At 65.5% G+C, this 22,478-nt stretch overlaps 3 protein-coding genes across 3 annotated transcripts; 2 read left to right on the forward strand and 1 right to left on the reverse strand.

The window, feature by feature from the left end:
* Nucleotides 1–43: 43 nt before the first annotated feature.
* On the forward strand, nt 44–6,677 carry DNAI2 (dynein axonemal intermediate chain 2). The gene is made up of 13 exons (XM_063352367.1): nt 44–417; nt 524–685; nt 801–922; nt 1,505–1,647; nt 2,296–2,409; nt 3,777–3,916; nt 4,176–4,298; nt 4,725–4,948; nt 5,210–5,345; nt 5,667–5,813; nt 5,999–6,223; nt 6,308–6,412; nt 6,583–6,677. Exons 1-13 carry the CDS (start codon nt 235–237, stop codon nt 6,589–6,591), a joined length of 1,833 nt encoding a protein of 610 aa, XP_063208437.1. The 5' UTR covers nt 44–234; the 3' UTR covers nt 6,592–6,677.
* Nucleotides 6,678–6,919: 242 nt separating this feature from the next.
* KIF19 (kinesin family member 19) lies at nt 6,920–13,947 on the forward strand. The gene is made up of 16 exons (XM_063352472.1): nt 6,920–6,941; nt 8,050–8,102; nt 8,701–8,781; nt 10,184–10,294; nt 10,415–10,502; nt 10,582–10,718; nt 10,868–10,993; nt 11,072–11,254; nt 11,337–11,483; nt 11,586–11,726; nt 11,937–12,207; nt 12,424–12,730; nt 12,811–12,947; nt 13,136–13,425; nt 13,545–13,722; nt 13,853–13,947. The coding sequence occupies exons 1-16, from the start codon at nt 6,920–6,922 to the stop codon at nt 13,945–13,947; spliced, it is 2,367 nt and encodes a 788-aa protein (XP_063208542.1).
* Nucleotides 13,948–14,305: 358 nt separating this feature from the next.
* Nucleotides 14,306–17,959, reverse strand: BTBD17 (BTB domain containing 17). The gene is made up of 3 exons (XM_063352368.1): nt 17,794–17,959; nt 16,269–16,545; nt 14,306–15,995 (listed from the first exon to the last, which is right to left on the reverse strand). The coding sequence occupies exons 1-3, from the start codon at nt 17,885–17,887 to the stop codon at nt 14,915–14,917; spliced, it is 1,452 nt and encodes a 483-aa protein (XP_063208438.1). The 5' UTR covers nt 17,888–17,959; the 3' UTR covers nt 14,306–14,914.
* Nucleotides 17,960–22,478: the final 4,519 nt, after the last annotated feature.

Consider the following 22,478-nt stretch of genomic DNA (forward strand, 5'->3'; position numbering starts at 1 on the left):
CGTTGCCAGGCAACGGCGGACGCGGCCCTGCCGGTGGCTCCCGGTGAGGCCGCACCGGGGCGGGGGGGCCTGGCCGCGCCCGGACGCCTGTGTCCTCGGCAGGAGGGTGGAGGGGTCCAGGGGGGTTCTCTGCCGCGGCGGCCCCCCCCTCCCCGAGGCCCCCGACACCTTTCGGGGTCCACGCCACAGGTCTAGGGGAGGAAGGGGCGCCCGCCGGCCCCTCGCAGGGCCGCCATGGAGATCATCTACGTGTACACGCGGAAGCGCAGCGAGTTCGGCCGACCCTGCAGCTTCTCCGACCGGCCGGCCGTGGTCAACGTGGACATCCCCCCCGACCCCAGCATGGCCAGCAACTTCGTCCTGAGGAACCCCGTGGACAGCTACGTCCAGCACACCAGCGACATGTCAGAGCACGAGGTGAGGGGCTGCCCGCCAGCCCTACAGGACCTCCCGGGGGGGAAAGGGGTACTTCACACCTTTTTGGCTCAAACTCTTGCTCTTTTTCCTCCGTGCCGCCCTCCAGGTCAACACCGAGCGGGTAGAGGTGGAATCCCGCGGTGTCAACCATGTCGAGGGCGGCTGGCCCAAAGACATCAACCCGCAGGAGGTGGAACAAACCATCCGCTTCAGGAAGAAAGTGGAGAAAGATGAAAACTATGTCAACACCATCATGCACCTCGGCACCGTAAGGCCCTGCCCGCGTCCCCTCCCACTCCCAGAGCCCCCTGCCCACCCGCTGCCGGTTCCCTTGCCTTGGCAGCTCCCCGGAGGCACGACCTCTGCCTGTGCGTTCCCTGCAGCTGATGGAGCACTGCGTCAAGCAGAACAACGCCATTAACATCTACGAGGAGTACTTTGGAGAGGAGGAGATGGCAGAGGTGGAAGACGAGCCCCCCTCGGCAAAAACCATCAATGTCATCAGGTAGCACGACCAGCGAGGTTCACCAGGTTCTCCAGATCCACAGCGGGATCCCGCGTATTAAACTCACGTTAGAGGCAAAGGAGGTGGAAAACCCAATGGCTTTAGGGGGGTGCTTTATCTATTTATATGGATGGGGAGACCTGCTGCAGCCCCTCTGCTCCCTAACTCCGTCTGTTCCTCCCATCCCTGCCCTCCGCCCGCCCAGGCACTTTGGAGATAGATAACACGGTCTGAGCATCTTCTAACAGGGCTTTAGACAGGAAATGGTTTTTTTAAATTATTTTTTTTTTGTGCCTCAGAGATTATTTTCAAGTGTCAGGCGCTGTTAGGTCATTTCTAGAAGTCACGTCCAGTAACACAATTGGATTCTTAGAAACGTATAACTGGAAAGACTTTATTAAATCATCAGCTCTTCTCCCCCCGCCCAACCCCCAAGAGAATCGTTTCCCGCACTCAATGCTCAAGGGCCGCAGCTTGTTTTAATTGCGATTCCCACAGTTTCCTTTGGGAGACAGTCATCCCAGGGTGTGACAAAGCTGTTAGCAAACTAACATCTTTCTTTGATGTTCTGTTATCAAAAAGGGATCCCAACGTAACCAAGAGGACGGCCACACATCTCTCCTGGCACCCTGACACATGCAAGAAACTGGCAGTGGCTTATTCCAGCCTGGAGTTCCAGCAAAACGTGAAAGACATGAGCTTTGACTCGTACATCTGGGATCTTGGTAAGGAGAAGGGAAAACTCACCGGTCAGTAATGCTGCCGCTGCGGAAGCACTTTTTATCTTCAAAGCACCTAATGAAACCTCACAGCTCTCCGGAGGGGGTGAACAAGGGTTCGGTTTCTGCTTTGCCCACAGATCAATGCAGAGAAGGGGAGAAATGGGACCTGAAAGCTAGCCAACAGGTGGAAAATAACCACTAAAATCCCACTACATGACTTCATGAGCTAGAGCCTCAACAGGCTCAGCTCCTCTCATGTGGTTCTTGTGTTTATATGGTTCGCTTCTGCTTGATTAAGAAAGAAAGAGGCAGCACAAGCCCAGGCTGAGAATTGCACTGTTCTGTCAAAAACTCTCTCAGACCTATTGTATTCTGGAGTGAAAAACACGAAAAAGAGAGGTGAGGGGATCGGGGAAGCAGGGGTCTGTTCCCAGGCTGGCAGGCTCTCTTCCCTGGCTACGGTGAGGCATCCTGGTGACGTGACCAGCTCACCAGCTTCTCCTCATCCAGCACGGCTGGGCAAGCACCAGCGTGGCAGGGAGCCAGGCGTGGAGGAGCAGAGTGTGGTGTTGGGAGGCTGGTTTAGGGGCAGGGGTGCTCGCTCTCCAGACTGCCTTTGCACTTTGCTCTTTACTCATCCCTTCTTGGCAGAAAACCCCAACAAGCCGGAGCTCGTTCTCAAGCCGTCATCCCCTCTGGTGAGCCTGGAATACAACCCCAAAGACTCGCACGTCCTGGTGGGAGGATGCTACAACGGGCAGATGGGTAAGGAAGATGGATTAGACGTGAGGCCATATTAATAAGACTTCATTTTAATTTGGCAAGAGTCTGGTTCCAGCATTGCTACACTCACAAAGGGCATAATGTCATTAGTTCTGTGGCCGGGAATATCCCGAGCACGGCCAGAAGCCCTGGGGCTTGTCATGCGGAGGACGGCACGTGTTCACCTGAGCAGTAGCCGGTGAGGGGAGGATACCGTGCCCGGGAGCCCTTCTCAGGCACTCAGGGCAGTGTGGCGTCTGCGACCGCAGCGAGAGCCCGGCAGGGACTGCTGGATCAGACACTGAGCAGGACGCGTGCTGTGCTCCCGCCTTGCCCATGGCCTCATATCTTTGCATGGCAAAATCCCAGGAGAGTCGCTGTCACTGTGTGCACTGAATTATTCTTGTGCTGTTGTTTCAAGCGCTTGGAAAAGGGCCCCTCTTTGTCAGCTTCATTTATGGTTCTGTTATTTGCTTGGCCACGTGAGCCCTTTGATTTAATTGCTCTCATTTTGATGTTTTCCTTGCCATTTGCAGCAGCAATCAAATCTGACAGGGCATGCATTACGGGGCTGTTACTGCACGCTCCGCAGGTGATGGAGGGCAGGGAACTCACCCCATCCTTCGCAGCGTTCCCCAGGCGTGTGGCACAGGCCCAGCGGAGCACACTCCGGCACATCCAATTGCCTAATTAGAAGTGAGCGAGAGGGAGCGTGTGCAGCTCGGTGCCACCACGGCCCAACTGCCTGACCTTTGCTGAACCGCCGCCAGTCCTGCGCCGTGGCTTGCCCTCTGCCACATGTCAGAGGCAGAGATAGGGAAGGATGGCTGCTGCTGCCCGCGGGGGACCTGCCTTCGTTAGCCAGCACCCTTCGGGCACGCAGGAGGGAGCGCAGCTGAGGTCGGGTCACACAAACTGGTTTTTAGCAGCATCGAGCGTAAGAGCTGCTGTTCGGAAGATGACAGGGGGCTGGGGGCTGCTTAGGCTGTATCCGGTCCTGCTGCAACCCCTTGTGCAGAGCAGGGGGGAGCTGGGGGGATTTATTGCCTCTGGGATCGTGGTGCATCTGCCACAGAGATGATTGCTGAAGAACTGCTGTGGCTCTTTAATGTCACCACCACCTAGCTTTATTAGCAGAAGGCGCAAATTGTGTTTCCGCTCAGAGTGGGCATCTCTGCGAGTGATCTCAGCAGCAGGCTCCCAGCCCGCAGGGTGCTTGCATGGTTCTTCTGGGGCAGGAGGGGCAGCCGGTGGGATTTGCTCCCCGTTCTGGCTCGGGCAGCGGGGCAGCATCTCCTCGGGAAATAAGTGGCAAGCAAAGGAGCCGGGCAAGGGAGCGAGTGCAGGTCTTGACTTCTTTTCCTTCCCAGCTTACTGGGACACCAGGAAAGGGGGGCTGCCCGTGGAGGTGTCCACCGTGGAGGTCAGCCACCGGGACCCTGTGTATGGAGCCATCTGGCTGCAGTCCAAAACGGGCACCGAGTGTTTCTCAGCCTCCACTGACGGGCAGGTAAAGGGCAGGGGCAGGGAAGAGTGCCAGGCACACCCACGGGGACCCCGCTGGCAGGCGCTGACAGCCCAAAAGAGCTTCCCCTGCCTGCTCTGTCCCTCGCCAGCCATGGCAGCACGGCAACCAGGCCCCCAGGCTGGCAGCACGGGCTGGCACAGGGCAGCTGGCGGGCTCCAGGGCATTCTGCTCCCCAGCACCCACGGCTGAGCCGGGAGCAGCCCCTGCCCTGCAGCCCCCTCCCGCTGCTTGTCCCCTGCAGGTCCTGTGGTGGGACGTCCGCAAGCTGTCCGAGCCCACCGAGTCGTTGGTCTTGGACATCACCCGGAAGGGGCTCCTGGAGAACGCTCTGGGTGCTGTCACGCTGGAGTTTGAGCCCACCATGGTGAGACACCTTGCCCCGCCGACAGGATCACCCTGCCCACACGCAGCCAGTGCCCTGGGCTGGAGTGTGAGCCGAGCCGAGCCAGGCGGGCAGTGCCTGGTCACCCCCATGGGCTGGGCTCCAGGGGGACAGCACAAGCGTCTGATGCCCAGAGTGACACCGAGTGCTGTGCTGCAGCTTGCAGCATGTTCTCGCCCATCTTTAAGAATTAGGAGTTGATGTGCTGCCAAAACACAAGGTCTTGCTGGCATTTTGGTCTCTAAATCCTCCAGATGATGGCGGGTCCCAGGGTTCCATTCTCCCCAGGTGCTGGCTGCAGCAGGCCCCCCCCAGCTCGGACAGCAAAGCCCTTTGCTGCCCCACTGCCCCCTGCACCGCAGCGTCCCCCGCCTGCTGACGGCTGCTCTCTCCTGCTCCCACCCTCAGCCCACCAAGTTCATGGTGGGCACAGAGCAAGGCATCGTCATCGCCTGCAACCGCAAGGCCAAAACACCCCCCGAAAAAATCACCAGCACCTACAGTGGCCACATTGGACCTGTCTACGCGCTGGTCAGGAACCCTTTCTACCCCAAAGTCTTCCTGACAGTCGGCGACTGGACTGCTCGGATCTGGTCAGAGGAGACCAAGGAATCGTCAATTATGTGGACCAAGTAGGTGTCGGTGTGCAGAATTTTGCTCTGCAAAAAGTCTTCCCTTTCGTGGAAGAGCATTTTTGGGGCAGACGACCGGCAGGGGCTGGTCTGCTCAGGTCAGGCAGGAGGAGGTGGGATGGTCACCAAGGCAGGGCAGTGCCAGTGTGGCCGAGGGTGCTGGAATGGAAGGTGCCCATGCCGTGTTGCATAGGCAGCAGCCATGGGGACGATGGGACAGAGGCCACCAGCCCATCGCCGCTGTATCGGGTCTGCTGGCAGGTGCCACCTCTCCTACCTGACAGACGGGTGCTGGAGCACTGTGAGGCCGTCCGTCTTCTTCACCACCAGATCGGATGGAACCCTGGACGTCTGGGACTTCCTCTTCAAGCAGAATGACCCCTCTCTCAGCCTGAAGGTTGGGACCCCAGCGGCTCCAGGTCCCTCGCCCTGGGAGGGGAGCAGGGGCTGCCCCCAGCGGGCGCTGGCAGCGGGGCGCTTGGCAGATCTGCCCTGCCGGAGCAAGCAGAGCCAGGGGACAGAGCTCGGGATAAGCTCCATTGAGCAGCAGCCGTCCCCTCGGCCCTGAGCTGTGCCCAGCGTGCCCAAAACTTTGCACGTAGGCTCCTGTTATTAGCAACCACATGGATTTGCCTCTGTTGGCTTGTCCTGCCTGGCTTCCCCCGTGGGGCATCACGTCAGAGCTAAGTGCCACCACCCACCCGTCCTCCCTCCCCAGGTCTGCAACGAGCCCCTCTCCAGCCTGCGCCTGCAGGACAACGGGTGCATTGTTGGCTGCGGCTCAAAGCTGGGCACCGTCACCCTGCTGGAAATCTCCTCCGGGCTCTGCACCCTCCAGAGGAACGAGAAGACCCTGGCCACCGCTGTACGTGAGCTTTGAGCCCCAAGCTGCTGTGCCAGGTCACAGCAAAGCCCTCAGCACTGCTGGCACATCGCTGGCCCCATGCACAGTGGCTCTGCCAGCAAGCCCTGCGCTGTCCCTGTACAGAGCACGCTGTCCCGCAGGGTCCCCTGTGAGCCCTGCACCCCTCAGCCCCCACTCTGCCCCAGATGTTCGAGCGGGAGACGAAGCGGGAGAAGATCCTGGAGGCCCGGCACCGGGAAATGCGGCTGAAGGAACGCGCCAGGTCGGAGGGCCAGGAGACGGAGGTGGAGGAGAGCCTGGTGGAGGATCCCCAGGAGGTGCTCGACCGTGTCCGCCAAGAGTTCTTCGAGGTCATCGAAGCGGAGATGCAGAGGAGGGCACGGGCAGAGACCCAGGGCCTGCGTGGCAAGGTACTGGGGACGGCATGGACCTGCAACCGCAGCAGGGACTCCCTGCCACGGGGCAGGGGACAGGGGTCCGTCTCTGTTTTTCAGGTTAAAAGCCGTGCGAGAGAGGAGGCGAGCGCGCAGGAGGAAGAGAGCCAACTGCCCAAGGACAAGGAAGAGGAGGAGGAGGAGGAGGAGAAGGATGCTGCCAAGGTCAGCGCACTCCACCTTCACGTTGTTTTCCCCCTCCTTGCCAGGGTTGCTGCTCTGTGGCTCATGGAGGGGTGAGGCTGCTCTCTGGGCACCTGGGGTCTCTGCCTCCGTGGGGCGGGAAGCGGAGAGCCCCGCACAGCTCCCTGACCCTATGCCTGCTCCCTCCGCAGGAGTTGTAGCCGAGACAGGACCAGTGGGTCACACAGAAACCCTCACAGACGCTCCCTGGCCCTTTGCCCTCTTTATTTTTTTTTCTTCTGGGTGAATAAACAGGAGTTTTCCATGTCCCATTTCCTGTTTTGTCACAGCAGGGTTGAGCAGAGGGTGGGAAAGTTGTGTTCTCTCACTCTCCATCTCCTCTCCTCGGGCCAAGCCACAGATCAAAGCTGTCTGCTGACCATAGTGGAGCACCCATGGCAGTGGGGTGTCCCTCCATGTGTCCCCAGCCCAAGGAGCAGGGCAGAGCAGGGCAGCTGGTGGCGGCAGCGGGGTCCTGGTGAGAGCACCATGCCCCTTCCCAGCGGGGAGGGTGATGCTGAGCAAAGCCCCGCTCCCCCAGCCTGCTGCTATCCCTGCGAGAGCAGCCTGCGGTGCCTGGGCCGGGGTTATCAGCGCTGGGTAAACACAGCCCGGCTGGTATCGCCCAGCAGCTTACCCGCCCGTCAATTATTAACGAGCCGCCAGTTGCGCTCATACCACGGCACAGCCAGCGGCAGAGGGATGGGGCCATCGTGTGGGTGGCATCCCCTGTGCTGGGGCTGGGGGTCAGCTTTCCCGCAGGACCCTTCCCCAGGCACTGCTCGGGGGGTGGAGGGTGGGCAGGAGCTGTCGACTGTCGAAGCCACCCTGCATGTGCGGGGTGGGTGCGTGCGGAGCAGCCGGATGCGGGTCCTGTCCTGACAGCATAGACGGATGGGAGAGGGAGTCCCACCCGCTGCCATGGGATTGGTGGCTTCATGGCCCCCCAGCCCCAAGCTGAGCACTGCCCTGTCCCAGCACAGCCACCTCCCAGGCTGGGGAGCGCCGCCAAAGGGACAGGGTCTCCCCCGGTAGTGGGACGGGAGCCAGGCACCAGCCTTGCAGCTTGGCCGGGCGCCTCATTAACAGCCAGCTGTAATTGTACCAGCAGCCAGAGGTGGAAAGGCATTTCCCTGAGCCATGCACTGTCTGCATCCCATGTGGGACAGGCACGTTTCCACCCAGCTCATGGCACCCTGACCATGCCTTGGGGCCGTGGGTGCAGCCAGGAGAGGGCACAGAGCATGGCCACAGACACACATGGTGCCAGCCGCTGTGTTGACAGGAGCTGCCCGCGCTGCTGGTGTTGTGTACGGCTCAACATCCCCAGGGGACTGGGGCAGACGGGTGGGATGGGGAGATGCAGCCTCCAGAGAGCCTCCCAGCCTGGGCCAGGGGGGCACCCAGGCTCACAGCCCCCCCAGGAGGGCAGAGGGGCTGTGCGAGTGCCGGAGGAAGGAAGAGGGGAGAGCCAGGGCTGGGGGTGTCCCACTGAGCCCTCCCACAGGCAGCGGGGGCACTGAGGGACAGGTCTGCTGCGAGGGGACAGAGTGGGGATCAGTGTGACCTGTGCACCCCCTGTGGGGCACCTCCACTCGCGGGCTCCCCCCGGCCCCCAGCCCCCAGCGAGGACACGAATGCTCCAGGGGACAGCGAGGAGCAGCAGCTGGTGGTGAAGTCCTGGCCGGTGGCAGGTGGCACCCTGTCCCCAAGGGGAGCAGCACCACTGCCAAGGGCGGCGGGGACACCCGGATCCAGGGCACGCCACGGCTGCACCCCACAGGGCTGGGACATGGCAGAAGGGGGTGGATATGGCAGGGACAGGGTGGCTGTTGTGGCTTGCCTCTCCTGCCACCCCATGGAACAGCCGTCCCTGCCATCCCTCGGCACCGCAGGGCTGGCGTGCTGGATGCTGTTGGGGAACCCGGGGGGTTCCAGGTGCGCAGAGCCATGGCAGCAGCCCCCCGCTCCCGCTGTGCCACCGCGGGCTCACCCGTCCCCAGCCACGTCGGCGAGGGGCCGGGTGCCAGCAGGAGGGCACGCTGCCCGGCTGCCTCTTGAAGGCTGGTCCCAGCGGTGTTCGCTTTCGTCCCAGGAAAATGAACCTCTAATTGCAGCGCCCGACATAGTGAGGGGGGGGTCCTGGGGCTGCTTCGACACTGCGCCTCCTCGGCTGCCGGACTGCGCCGTGATGGCTCGCGTGCAGGTCCGTGTCCCTGTGTCCCTGTCCCCATCCCCGCCACCCCACGCTCATCCCCAGTGTCTCGCAGGTGGCTCTTCGCATCCGCCCGATGAGCGCGGCCGAGCTGGCGGAGGGGGCCAGACCCATCGCCCACCTCATGGATGAACAGGTATGGCCACCGGACGGGCACCCATGGGTTCATCGGGCACCGCCTGGCCCCGGTGCTTTGTCACCCTCCTGCCTCCCCTGTACCCGTCCGTGGGGTCAGTGGGGCCGGTACCCCGGGGTGGGATGCAACCCTCGGCGCGGTGCAGGCATGGGATGCATCCGGCAGCACCCAGCACTGTGTGTGATGCCCACGTGTGCCAGCCACGGGGTGGGGGGGACACCCCGCAACCCCCCGCAGGAGACCCTACAATAACAAAGCAGGAGGGTGGGAAACTCCAGGGGCTCTGGGTCAGGAGCAGCGCTGCCTGTCCCTGTCCCCACTCAAGGCGGAGAGGGGCCGGTCAAGGAGAGGGGGCAAAGTGGAAGCAGGGCAGCGGCGAGGGAGCAGCTTGCATTACATCAAAGGTTAAAATCTGCATTGCAGTGGGGGCTGGCAGGGACACTGGGAGCAGGGGACCCTACAAAGGGCTGTTCCATGCAGGGACAGGGACACAGAGGGTCCCATGGGTGCTGGCACCCTTTGCCGCCCCGCGGTGCCACGGCAGCGGGCACCTTGTCGGGCTGCGCTGACAGAGGTGCCTTTGTGCTGCCGTGCCCAGGTGGGTGCAGTGGGGCGGCCGGTCCGGCAGGTCCCCTGGCACCACACACAGAGCTGGCTTTGAGCCCCAGACTGGCCTGGGGACAAGGGGACCATTCAGAAGCACAAAGGGCCCCGCGCCGGCAGCACCGGCACCAGCCCGGGCATCTCCTACACCCCAGCATGGAGGGGGCACCGGCCCTGGCAAAGCAGGAGAGGGATGCCCACGGGGTCTCAGGAGGGCTCAGACCTACTGGTGAGCACATCCCAGTGCCCTCCTCCATGCCAGGGTGCCCCCCACCCATGCTGTGGTGCCCCCCCTTGGCTCCTGCCCTCGGGTGTGTGCTGTGGGCGATGCAGGGTACCCAGGCAGGAGCACGGGGGGGAGGTGCAGCTCCGAGCGAGGATGCCCACGCTCTGAGACCCAAGTCCCACTCAGACTGTCCCCCCCGCGGCACCAGGAGCCCCATCACCGGTGGGGTGATGTGCTCTCCCACGGGGTCCCTCGCCCACCGGCTGGGATGGAGCTGCTCGGCCGTCCCTGTGCTTCGGGGGAGCTGTGCTGGGGGGACACCTCCCTGGGGGTGGTGGGGAGGGCGTCCTGGGGTGTCCATCTGTCCGTGTACATCCTGGGGGTCTGTGCCCACAAAGCCACCAGCCCACAGGGCTCCCAGCACCTTGTTACACCTTAGACCCCAACTGGGTGCTTAATTAGCACCGTTAACGGCGGTGCAATGCCTAGCTGAGGCCGGAGGTGATCCCGGAGCAGTGGGTGCCCAGGGCTGGTGCGTGTCCCCTGGCCAGCCCCGCTCACGTCCCTCGGCAGGTCGTGGTGCTGCAAGACCCCATGGAAGACCCCGATGACATCCTGCGCGCCAGCTGCTCCCGGGAGAAATCCTACGTCTTCGATGTGGCCTTCGACTCTTCGGCCACCCAGGTGGGTCCCTCGGGACACGGAGGGGATGTGGGGTGGGGGGAGGCAGGCTGGGGGTCCCAGGGCAGCAGGTGGAGGTGGGGGGCAGCAAGACGCACCCCATGGCCTCTCATCCTCCCTCAGGAGACCGTGTACCATGCTACCACCCAGGGTCTTGTCGCGGGTGTCATCTCCGGCCACAACGCCACCGTCTTCGCCTACGGCCCCACTGGTGAGGGGTGTGGGGAGGGGGACAGCCCTTTGGCCATGGCAGCGTCCTGGCCCCGAGCAAGCCCCATCCTCTCCCCCAGGCTGCGGGAAGACCTACACCATGCTGGGCACCGATGGCGAGCCTGGCATCTATGCCCGCACCCTGGGCGAGCTCTTCCAGGCCATCGAGGATGCCAGCGGTGACACCGAGTATGAGGTCTCCATGTCCTACCTTGAGGTGCGACAGGGGGGGTGCAGGGATGTCACTGTCCCCAGGCAGAGCCGGGGACAGTGAGTGGTAGGTGGCCCCAAGATGAGCATCTTTGAACCCCGCGGGAGGGGTCCCCACGCTGGGGGAGAGGTGCCCAGCTCCTTCCCCCTGCCCAGATCTACAACGAGATGATCCGGGACCTGCTGAACCCCTCGCTGGGCTGCCTGCAGCTCCGGGAGGACGCTGGTGGCACCATCCAGGTGGCCGGCATCACCGAAGTCTCCGCCATCAGCGCCGAGGAGGTGAGCCAGTGGGCACCCATGGGGCATGGGGGGGATCCGGCAAACCCCCCCTTGCCCGGCGCTGCCCGTCTGCCCCAGGTCCTGCAGGCGCTGGCACGGGGGAACATGCAGCGGACGCAGGAGCCCACAGCCGCCAACCGCACCTCATCCCGCTCCCACGCGGTGCTGCAGGTCACCGTGCGCCAGCGGCGCCGGGGTAGGGGGCTGCGCCGCGGCCGCCTCTTCATGATCGACCTGGCGGGCTCCGAGCGGGCTGCGCAGGTACGGCCCTCCCCGGGGGGGCTGCAGGGTCCCAGCCCCTCTTTCGCCAGGTTTTTCCCTCTGCGTTCCCCCCCCGGCCCAGACACAGAACCGCGGGCAGAGGATGAAGGAGGGGGCCCACATCAACCGCTCGCTGCTGGCCCTGGGCAACTGCATCAAGGCTCTGAGCCACCAGGCGAGCACCAAGTACATCAACTATCGCGACAGCAAGCTGACCCGCCTGCTCAAGGTGCAGCCGGGGGTCCCAGCTCCCCCGGTGGGGTCTGAGCTGGGGAGGGGGCAGAGGCTGGCCCCCACCCTGATCCCTCTCAGACGTGTACTCCGTGGCCAGGACTCGCTTGGAGGCAACAGCCACACGGTGATGATCGCCCACATCAGCCCTGCCAGCACCGCCTTCGAGGAGTCCCGCAGCACCCTCGCCTACGCCCACCGCGCCAAGAGCATCCGTACCACGGCAGGGCTGGGAGCGCAGGTACCCCCCTCCCCTGGAGGCCAGTCACCCCCCCGGCTCCCACCCCAAGCAGCCCTTGGCCCCGCTGCCCCCCAACGGGGAGGGTATGAGGAGCTCACCCCTACACTGCCCCATGGTCCCCAGGGATGCTGGCCCCACAGCAGAGATGCTGGCCCCACAGAAGGGATGCTGGCCATGGGCAGGGACAGTGACCCCGCTGTGTGCCCGCAGGCAGAGCCAGCACAGCTCTTCCGGCAGAGCCAGCAGCACACACGGCGGCTGGACGTGGCCCGGCGGCATCGGAGCGGCTGGGAGGAGCAGCGGGAGGTGCTGGCCCTGCTGTGCCGCCTGCACCACCTGGAGCTGGAGGCAGCAGAGATGCGCTCCCGCACCCTGCTCGAGGGTGGCCTCCAGCACCCGCCGGCCACCGTGGCGCAGCGCTTCGGTCGTCACCGTGCCCTCTGCGCTCGCATCATCCAGCAGCAGCGGCAGCTCATCGCCGGTGCGTCCCTCCCGTGACTTCTGCCGTGACAAAGGGGTCTCTCGTGTGCCCGTTGCCCTGGGAGTCCTGCAATGGCACATTGTGTTATTGCAATGGGACGTGTCGCGATCCAAAGTGCCCCCAGTGTCATGATATAGCCGTGACGCTGCCACCCAAGCTGGGCATGGTGTGGCGCGCAGGATGGTTGATGCCCCCACCCTGCCCTCTCCCCGGCAGACCACCGGCTGTCGGTGCCACGGCCGCTGGAGGAGCTGTACGAGACTTACCTGCAGGAGCTGGCAGGGGACTTTGGGGACAGTGGCACCCTCAAGGTAGGGCAGGGTGACAGGGCACCCCCCAGAGCCCAGGCAGGGCACTCAGCCCCTGTCCCTGCCCAGGGCACGTCCCTGCCCAAGGTCCCACAGGTGACCGGCACAGAGAGCCTGTGGGACCCGGAGCAGGACAGCGTGCGGGCACGGAGCTGTGAGCACCCCACACTGCTGCAGGACGATGCCCTCCCACCCCTGCGCCCCATGGGGGACAGGTACGAGTGGGCATCACACCCTGCCACGTGCACGGGGCTGCTGCCATGGCAGAGGCTCAGGGGTGTCCCCTTTCCGGCAGCACCCCGACCCCCGTGTTCAAGAAGACCCCTCGGGCACAGCAGCTGGGGAGCGCGGCGGTGCCCACCCCACCTCCCGGCCGTGGCACAGTGGCCCTGGAGGTGAGCACGGCCATGCCCGCAGCACCGAAGCCCCGAGGTGGGGATGCTAATGGGTGCCGTGTGTCCTGGCAGCGCACGCCATGGACGAGCCCGAGCACCGGGACCAGCGCGGTGGCAGTGGTGGCAGCAGGCAGGGGTGAGCCAAGTGGCCGGCGGGGCTGGGTGGGTGGCCGTGCCCCGCTGACAGTGCCACTGTGCCCCGCTGATGGTGCCACCGTGACGCAGAACGCCGGGAGGTGTCGAGCAGCACCAAGAGCATCGTGGCTAAGGCTGTCCAGTGCCGGTCCGGCATCCCGGAGAGCATCCGCCTGCACTCACCGGACGCCTGGGAGGAATGGGGTGGCCCCAGGCTGTGGCACACCAGCAGCGAGGTGGGGACATGCACCCCCCGCTCCCCGGGGACCTGGCTGCGGGCACGCAAGAAGGGCCACAAGGAGCCAGGGAGGAGGAAGGAATCGCTGGATGGCAGAAGGAGATCGAGGAGGTCACAGTCCTTCGAGGTGACCGGCCATGGGGTAGGTCAGGGTGGGAAGGCCACCCCCGGATCCCTTTGGCATCCCTTCGCCCACCATCAGGGTGTGAGCGCCCTATGGCATGTGTTCGCCCTCCCGCACACCATGGTTCCTCCCCAAAGCATCACGCCCGTGGACCCTCTCTCCAGCAGCTGGCATCCCCCATGGTCCCCCCGCTGCCATCCACCATGCTGCAGAGCCGCTCCGAGCACGCCGTGTTGGTGGGGGCGCGGGCAGCCAGCACCCAGGGACCCCCCAAAGCCCTGCCCAGAGCAAAGCCCCTGCAGACCCAGCTGCCAGGTGAGCCCCCAACTGGGAACGGGGTGCAGGGGCCATCGTCCCCCCCAAGCCCCGGCCCAGCTCCCGGGGCTGCTGATGAAGTGCCCCTTCCCCAGGTGTTGAGGTCCCACCTCTACCTGTCCCCCCCCAGCTCCCCCCAGGAAGGGCCAGCACCCACGGCTCGGCGGCATCACCGGGAACGGTGCCAGCGCCTCCGGCAAGGATGGATGGAGTTGCTGGTACTGAGCCCAGCGCCTTGCCGAAGGGGGACAAGGTCCTGTGCCAAGCCAGCGGGCTGAGCGCCCGTCCTGCCAACCCCAGCATGATGCGGCATCCCCCGTGCCGTGGGTGTCCCTGCAGCCCCCCGGTGCCAGCCCTGCTGAGGGAAGGGCGTCTGTGGATGCTCAGCACCCGGGGGATGCTGCCGCCCACCCGGCATCACCAGTGTGGCTGCTAAGGTGCTGGGTGTCTGCAGGGGTGTTTGTCCTTCCAAGGGGTTACATTAAAAGGAGACACGCTGATGCGGGGAGTGGTGTGACTGCTGTCCCCCAGCCCATCCCTGGGGACAGGGAGACCCCCAAAGATGCCCCCGCACTCCCCACGCTCGTTTTCTGCTTTTATTAGGAAGGGGGTGGAGGGTGCCCGGGCAGGGATGGGGCAGCTGCCGGCCGTGAGTGGGTTGGTGCCCCCCAAGCATCTTCCGCTGCGGGAGGCAGCCGGACCGCCCACCCCAGCCTGGGCACGCACCCAGCTCGCCGCCGAGCCCCGGGGTGCTGCTGCCGGGGTACCCGTGCCCGCAGCCGGGCCCAGCACCGCGGCCTCGCTGCCCGGCACAGAGGGACCCCAGTGCCACAGGGGTGGCATCACAGGAAGGCCGGGCTGTCCCTGTCCCCATCCTCTCGCCCATCAGGGTTTGTGAGCCCAGGATGTGCCCGCGGCCGTGGGCTGCACGTTTCACCTCCTGCACCACCAGCATGGGGCTGGGGGGCTCCCAGTGTCCCCAGTCCCCACCTCCCCGCAGGCAAGCAGGGACAGCAATGGGGACGTTTGGATGGGATGCGGCGGGGCACAATCGGAGAGGGCTGGGTGGCGGAGAGCAGCCCCGAGTCCCCCTGGCACAGGGACCACCATCTACCTACGAGCAGGAGGACCAAGTGCAAGCCCCCGCCACGGGGCTGGGACCAGTCCGGCTGCGGGACCCGGCTCCACCTCGTTACTTCTTCACCTTGATGAGGGAGTGGTAGACAGGTTTGATGATGATGTGGAGGTGCAGGGAGTTGTCGATGAGGTACTCGGAGGTGCGCTTCTGCAGGTCGGCGTGGGCGAGGAAGTCGGCCGCCTCATCCGAGCTCTGGTGGAAGCTGTAGGCGTGCTTCACCACGACGCGGCCCTGCTGCCGCACACCCACCAGCACCGTCTTCTGGAAGCTGACGCCGGCAAAGTCGGGGCTGCTCATGGCCGGGGTGATGACGAGCCGGGGGCGACCGTCCTCGATGCGCGCCGGCTGGACGGCGCCCGAGACCGAGTCCGAATAGACGGGGCGCAGGCTGACGGGCAGCCAGCGCGGTGAGAAGAGGACGTTCCAGGTCACTCGCTTCCCGGCGTCGTGGCTGCTGGGACCCAGCTGGGTCTGGAAGCTGGTGCTGCGGTCGTCCCGGGCCGGGTTGTTGATGACCCACTGGGAGCCCCAGCTAGGCGCGAGGTAGTTGCGGGGCAGGAACATGCTGCAGTTGACGTCAAAATACTTGGCGAAATGGAGAGGGGGGGCGGCGTGGAACTGGAAAGCCTGGAAGAGCAGGTCCTGCACCGCGCCGTAGTGCCGCGCCAGCACCGGTGACTGCACCTGCAGCCGAAAGAGCTGGCTGGGCGCGATCATGGGGTAGCGGATAGCACGCAGCACCCGCTTGGCCACGGGACCCTCGGGCTGCCGGCGGCTCAGCCAGCTCTCCACGGCGGTGTAGAGCTCCAGCTCGCTGTGCAGGACCAGGTCAGAGCGCTCCAGCAGCAGCAGCAGCAGGTCCACGCTCACCGAGCCCCACTCGGCGCTGCCCAGTACGGCCGAGAGGTTCCAGGCCAGGAACTGGAGGCAGCTCTCCTGCAGCGCCACGTCCCCGATGCGCACGGCGTAGTGGTACCAGCCCACCACGTGGCCCTGGCTCGACTCGCTGGCCAGGTGGGTCTTCATGTAGTCGGCCACGCCGCGCTGCAGCCCCCACACCCGGTACTTGCTGGCCAGCTGGTGCATGGGGATGGCTTGGTGCAGCAGGATGGAGACCCCCCCGCAGTACAGGTACCTGGGGCAGAGTGCAGGGCGGTGACGCTGATGTCCCCGAATCCCCTTCCCAGCCCAGCCCCAGGGGCTGGCAGCGCAGTCCCCAGGGGAGCATCCTCCCTCATGGGCTGCATCCCTCCAGGCATCCCGTCCTCTGCGGTGCCCTTGGTCCCCAGGGAAGCACCCTCCCTCCTGAGCTGCATCCCTCCAGGCATCCCCATCCCATGGAGTTCCCATGGTCCCCCGAGGAGCTGCGTCCCTCCTGCTGTCCCCATCCCATGGGGTCCCCACGTACCTGATAAACTTTTCGAAGAGGGCAGCAGTCTCAGGCGGCTCGTGCAGGGTGATGGTGCTCTGGTTGTGCAGGAGGCTCTCAAAGACCTCGCTCTGGAGGCTGAGCAGCAGCTGGTGGGTGTGGAAGACCTTGGCCTCGTCGGAGGCGGCCGTGCGCACCCGCAGCACCGAGTCGCTGCCGTTGCCGTTCTGCAGCAGCTCCTGCAGCCGCTGCAGCAGCATCAGCGAGTGGTTGATGGTGGCTGCTGTGGCGTCGCCACTAAGGTCGGCTTTCTGGGCTGCGGGGAGATGGGACCATCCCAGTGCTGCACCCCAGGAACTGGGAACAGGGTGCTGGGGCACAGCAGAGTGTGCTGTGGGGTGACGCCTGGTTACCAGGGGGCTGGGGAAGCCTATCTCTGTGCACATCCTCCCTCCGCTCCCCCCAGTGCCGAAGGGATGGCTGGTGCCAAGGGGATGCAAGGAGGACGAGGGGACATGGGGACATTTGTGTCCTTGGGAGCCAAAAAAATGCTTTTCTGCAGCAGAAGGGGTGAGACCACCATGTCCCAGGCTGGGACATGCTGGGAAATGGCCTTGTGCCGGGCAGCGCTGGCTCGCAGCCCGGTCTGTCAGCCCCAATCCCATCGGCGTGGGCAGAGTGAGCCCTGCGCATTGCCCTGGACCCCCCCCATGTCCCAGACCAACACGTGGGGCACACGAGAGCTGGTGGGTGCGGGGAGCGAGGGACAGGGTCCCCATGGTCTGAGCAGCCTGGGGACACTCACTGCCCCCGTGTCGCTGCGGGTTGGTGCCGCTGAGCAGGCAGCTGCCGCTCCATGCCCGCTGCCGATGTGATCCCTGACTCCTCGTTGGTGCCATGAACTGGCGTCTCCTGCCCGGCCACGTTTCGCTCCCCTCCTCCGGCTGCGTGTGCCGGCAACCCAGACTGGTCCCCACTTGGGTGACCGTCCCCCCGTGTCTGTGTCCCCACACTGCCAGGCTCCCAGTGGGGATAGGGACCAAGACACGCGTCTCCATGATCTTGTGGCCACGGGGAGCCTTCCTCCATCTCCTCCTCTCCCTCATGCCTGGCACAACTCCCACCCCCTCCCCGGAGCATCCTTCCCCCGGGGTGAATTTGGCCCTGTCTTTCTCAAATCCCATCTTGCCGGGCGGTGAGCTGCCGGATTACCCTTCCCAGCGCTGACTTAAGCCTGGCTGAGCAGGGATGGGGAAGGGGATGGGGAGCCCCACGGTGCCGGACATCGCTGCCCACGGCGCCGAGCCTTCCCTTGGGCAGCGGCGAGCGCAGCCCGGCTCTCGCCCCCGGCACCTCCCAGGCACCATGGGGCACAGCACGTCCAGGAGCCGCATCCAACCCTCCCCAGGAGTCACGAAGGCTGCCAGAGAGCCGTGCTCAGCCTCCCACGGACATCACCGGACACCCGTGCCGCAGCCAAGCCCCACCCTGGCACACAGTGAGGGCAGCGGGACCCACAGCAGAGGGACCCCTCCACGCCTCCCCCCACCACGGCCACCCTTACCCGCTTGCACGGTGAGGAGGAGGAAGAGGAAGGCAGAGGCAACACAGCCCCAGCGGCGGGCGGCCACGGGCCGGGCGCCCGTCAGCCTGGCCATGGCTTCCCAAGCGCATCTGCCGGGGCTCGGCGCGGTGCCCGCCCGGCGCTTATGTAGGCCAGGAGCCCTCCCAGCCCTCCCAGCCCGCGCCGCCACATCGATTGGTGGAAACTGGGACCGGCCGTTGCCAAGGGAACAGCTTCCAGCCCCCGTCCATCCCACCCTGACCCCGGACCCAAGCCCCGCATCCCAGGCTGGCGTGAAGGGGTGCCCCGGTGAGCCCCGGCACAGCATGGGGACATCTCCATTTGCCACCTGGGAGCATCCACCGGGCTCTGCCGTACCGTGTCACAGCCCCACACCGTGCCGCAGCCCCACGCATGGCTAGCAGCCCTTTGTGCCGTCTTTGCATTCAGGGCACAGCTCGGCATGGCCTCCCCGCTCCCCTCGGCTCATGGGTATTCATGCCGGCAGCAGCCCATCACCATGGCATCCCGGCTGCCGGCAGGAACTGCCTGCCCTTTTCCCAGCCTTTGCAGCCAAGAGGCTGCCTGCACCGGGCGAGTGCCCTGTGCCGGCCTCCACTGGCCCCTCGCCTGCCCCGACAGCTCTTGGGGGGCTTCACAACGGGGCCGGGGTGGCATTTGCCCCCCCTGCAGCCCTGGTGCCGCATGCTGGGGCTGGGGTGGCTCAGGCATGGGGCTGGGGGTAGTGCTGGGTGCCCCCACCCTGCTCCCCGCTGCAGGACATGGGCAGCCTTCTGTGCAGGAGCATTTGCTGGCGCAGCCTGAGCAAGTGGGGTGGGAGCCAGGGGATGTCTGCACCCCACTTTTGGCCATGGCCCCAGTGGTACTGTGGGGTGGGGAGTGAGGACCGAGACCCCCAGTAAGGACGCAAATGGGGGGAGAGACCCCACAGACGGAGGCAGCGCGGCTCACACGGGCACGGCAGCCCCTTACCCACTGCCCAGGCTCCCCGTGAAGGTGGCGGGGGGCTGCCATGCCGGGCAGGGCCCCCCGCTGCCCCGTGGCTCGGTGCTCCCTGGGCCAGAGATGCCGGCACCGCGCTCAGCCCCGGGACCGCTGCACAAATTCACCTCAGGGTGCAGCAGGACCCTGCGTGGATCCCCCCTTCCTGGGGACACCCCCAGGGAGATGCTGTGACCTTCAGAGGGTGGCAGTGCCGGAGCCGCACGGGGAGATATTAAACGTTACCAGTAATCGAGTATCTGTCCGGGCTGATGGGATTAGCGCCGGTGCCTGTGGTATGGCAGCTTTGTGTTGAGCTGCCCAGAGAGGTGACAGCGTGGCACGGCTGGCACCGGTGTCACACCCTGCTCCTTCCCCGGGACCCACGGGAGGATGCTGTGCTGCAGCCTGCACTGCCAGCACCAGCACCCCGCGGCCGGAGGGACATTGTGCCGCGGATGGGGGTACAGGGTGTGAGCAGTTTGTGGCGCGTGCAGTGGGGGAGGACGGCGGTGACTGGGGCTACATGCCGGGCAGGGGGTGCTCAGCCCATCTGCCCCTTTGTGTCACCTTGCCCAGCCCTGGCATGGTGCCGCCCGGTGCTGCCGCCGCAGCCGGGGGCTGCTTTCGTGCCAGCAAGGGCTTCTGAGGACAGGTTTGCTTTGGGCTCACGTGGAAGCCAGAGCCGGAGCGTCTGCGTCCCCAAGGAGAACAGGGACACGGGGCTGAGGAGCCCTATCCCTGAGCACAGCCGTGGCCCGGGGGGGTGAGCGAGAGGCTCAGGCTTAGACGGGGTTTCCAGATGTTGAGCGTGGGCAGATGTTGCCACAGATCCCAGAGGGGGGGATCACCCATCTGGCCCTGACCCACGGCTGGAGGGGCTGGGGGCAAGCTGCCTGGCCATCACTGCGCTGGGCTCCCAGGGCTCCCTGGCCCCTCAGAGGGACAGGCAGGCGATGCCATGCCCCGTGTGGGGCTGAGGCTCAAGCTCTGTGGCCCGATGGGGTGGGGGGACCCCAAGAGTGCGGTGCAAACAGAGCCCGGGGGGGCACTCCTGCATGGCAGCGAGGAGCAGGCCGGCTGGGGGACGAGGGGCCCCTGCCACGGCGCAGCCGGTTAATGGCTCACCGCATCCACCGATGCCTCATTTAACCACCTGCCTGCAAAACAACAGCTTGCCGGGAGCCTGTGCCGGCTGAGCCGCCGGCATGGTGCCAGCACAGGCTGCACCCTACCAGGGACTCTCATCCCCCTAAGGGGGCATCAGCTGGCCACGGGGCAGGGTGGCACGGGCTGGGGGCCGTGGGGGGACACGGGGGACCGTGGGACTGGTGCTGGGGGTCACCAGTGGACGGGGCATCCATCCCCCAGCCCCTGGTGAGGTGCAGAGAGCAGCTGTGCTGGCCCCGGTAATTGCGGCTGAGGCGGCGGAGGGTTGGCTCACCATAGCGACCTGTGCGTAAGGCATCGCCCCCGCAGGCTGGGGGACATCGCGAGGGGGCGGGAGTCGGGGGCTAAGGTGGCCCCAGGGAACGGCAGGGGACAGCAGCCTTCCCACCCCTGCCTGCGCTGCTGGGGAAACTGAGGCACGGGTGGGCTTTGCCACCAGCTTGGGCCACCAGCGGTGCTCTCTGCACGCTGGGGCTGTGCCAGCAGGCACCCAGGCACACACGGAGCAAAGCCCAGCAGGGACACGCGGGGATGGATGCACACAGACACACTTGTGTGCACACTCACACGTGCGTACATGCAGACCCGCTCCCCTGAGTCCCCCAACGGTGGCTGCAGATCCCAGCTCTCTGCTTACAGAGGGCAGGGGCTGAGGAACCTGTGGCAGCCCCTAACCGAGCTTGGGTAGCCCCCGCTGCCTGCACCCACCTCTGCCTGGCCCCAGCCCACCTCGGGGTGTGTGGCAAACCCAGGAGAAATTGGGGGTCCAGCACCCAACGGAGGGGGGCTGATGGAACGATGCACCGCAGCTTGGTGACACAGGCCTTTGGGTATAATGAGGGACCCAAGCTGTCCCCAGGCACCTGGACCACCATCCTTAATGCTCTGGGGTGGAGCAAGCTCCGTCACAGTCACTTGCGGCTGGCACAGTGTTCCAGGTGACCCCATCACTGGCCCCCGTGGGAGCGGCGGGGCCCGGGGACGTCCTCCTGCCCCGCTAGCCCAGCCCGCAGCTCTGCCCACGCTGCTCTCCCTCCGCCCCGCGTTCCTCGTGGCTGGGCGATGCTGCGGGTGCCGGAAGGGACACGGCCACCAACGGGGACACAGCCACTGGCAAGGACACGGACACCAGTGAGAACACGGCCACCAGTGGGGACACGGCCACCAACAGGGACACAGCCATCAGCGAGGACACGAACACCAGTGGCTCTCCGGGCCCAGGGAAGGTGGCACCGCACACCTGGGAGTGGCACGGGGGCCACCGAGGTGAGAGCCCATCTCCAGAAGGGCTTGGGGAGCAGGACCTCGGGCAGGGGGGGGCAAAGGGGGAACCAGACGGGACCCAGACCCCCCAGCAGAGCGAACGGGATCAGGGCTGGGAAAGGGTTAACGCCCCCGCTGCAGCTGCAGCGATCGATGCCCCAGTTCCACGGGGGACATGAAGGGTCTGGACTTGCCCCTGCTGATTAGCCAGATCTAATTTGCAGTTAATTGGCATCCCCCTGCGCATCTCTCCCACCCAGCTCGGGGCTCTGCGCAGGATCCCGGCTTCCATCACGGCCGGGCGCAGCGGACAAAGCCCCCCACCGCTCCCGGCACTCCCCGACCGCGGGTACTGCTGAGGGGGGCAGATCCATCCCTGGGGGGGCCGGAACGGGAGCACCGGCGGGGGGAGACGTGCCGTTCCCCGGTCCCGGAGTCGTCGGGGGATTGCGGTGATTGGGATTGGGGCAGTTTGGGGTCCCTGTGGGACCAGGCTCGGACTGGGACCGGAGAGGTGCCCAGTAGCCCCACACCCCTCGGGCTCAGGACCCTCCCTGCACCCTGCATGTCCTCCCTAGGCACCGGACCTCCCCTGCACCCCTCCCAGGGCTCAGGCTTCCCCCTGCACCCCTTACCCTCCCGGGCTCAGGACACTCCCGACACCCCGCACCCATCTCCCGGGCTCAGGACCCACACTGCACCACGCATCCCCGCCTAGACCCAGTACCTCCGCCCCCCGCACTCCCCCATCGGGCTCAGGACACCCGCCCCTGCACCCCGCATCCCGCCCTAGCCTCAGGACAGCCCCCCCTCAGCCCCCGGGCTCAGGACCCCCCTTTCACCCCCTGCGGCACTAGGACCCGGGGGGTCACGGTCGCCCTCGGGAGATGCTAATTGTGTGAGAGGGAGGGGATTCTGACCAATCAGAACGCAACGCTCAGGTTTGGCCTCCCCATTCCAGGAAAACGCCCGTCTGATTGGGTGAAGCGCCGTTCCCCTCCAGCCAATAGAAGCGCAGGGCTCGGGAGCGGGGTGGTGCCGCCCGGGTTTATGAATGGTCGGGCGCAGCGTGGGCCCGATCCGGGCGCGGGGCACGGGCAGGGACTAGGACACGGATGGGGACACAGGCATGGGCGGGGACATGGACACGGGAAGGGACATGGGCACGGGCAGGGCCGATGCCAGGCTCCTCCGGCCCCACTGCCTGATGCGAGTCTGCCTGAGGAGCTGGCAAAGGACCCGGTTGGCAG

The sequence above is a fragment of the Chroicocephalus ridibundus genome, chromosome 14, assembly GCF_963924245.1.
Source record: "Chroicocephalus ridibundus chromosome 14, bChrRid1.1, whole genome shotgun sequence".
In the NCBI taxonomy this organism is placed as follows: Eukaryota; Metazoa; Chordata; class Aves; order Charadriiformes; family Laridae; genus Chroicocephalus; species Chroicocephalus ridibundus.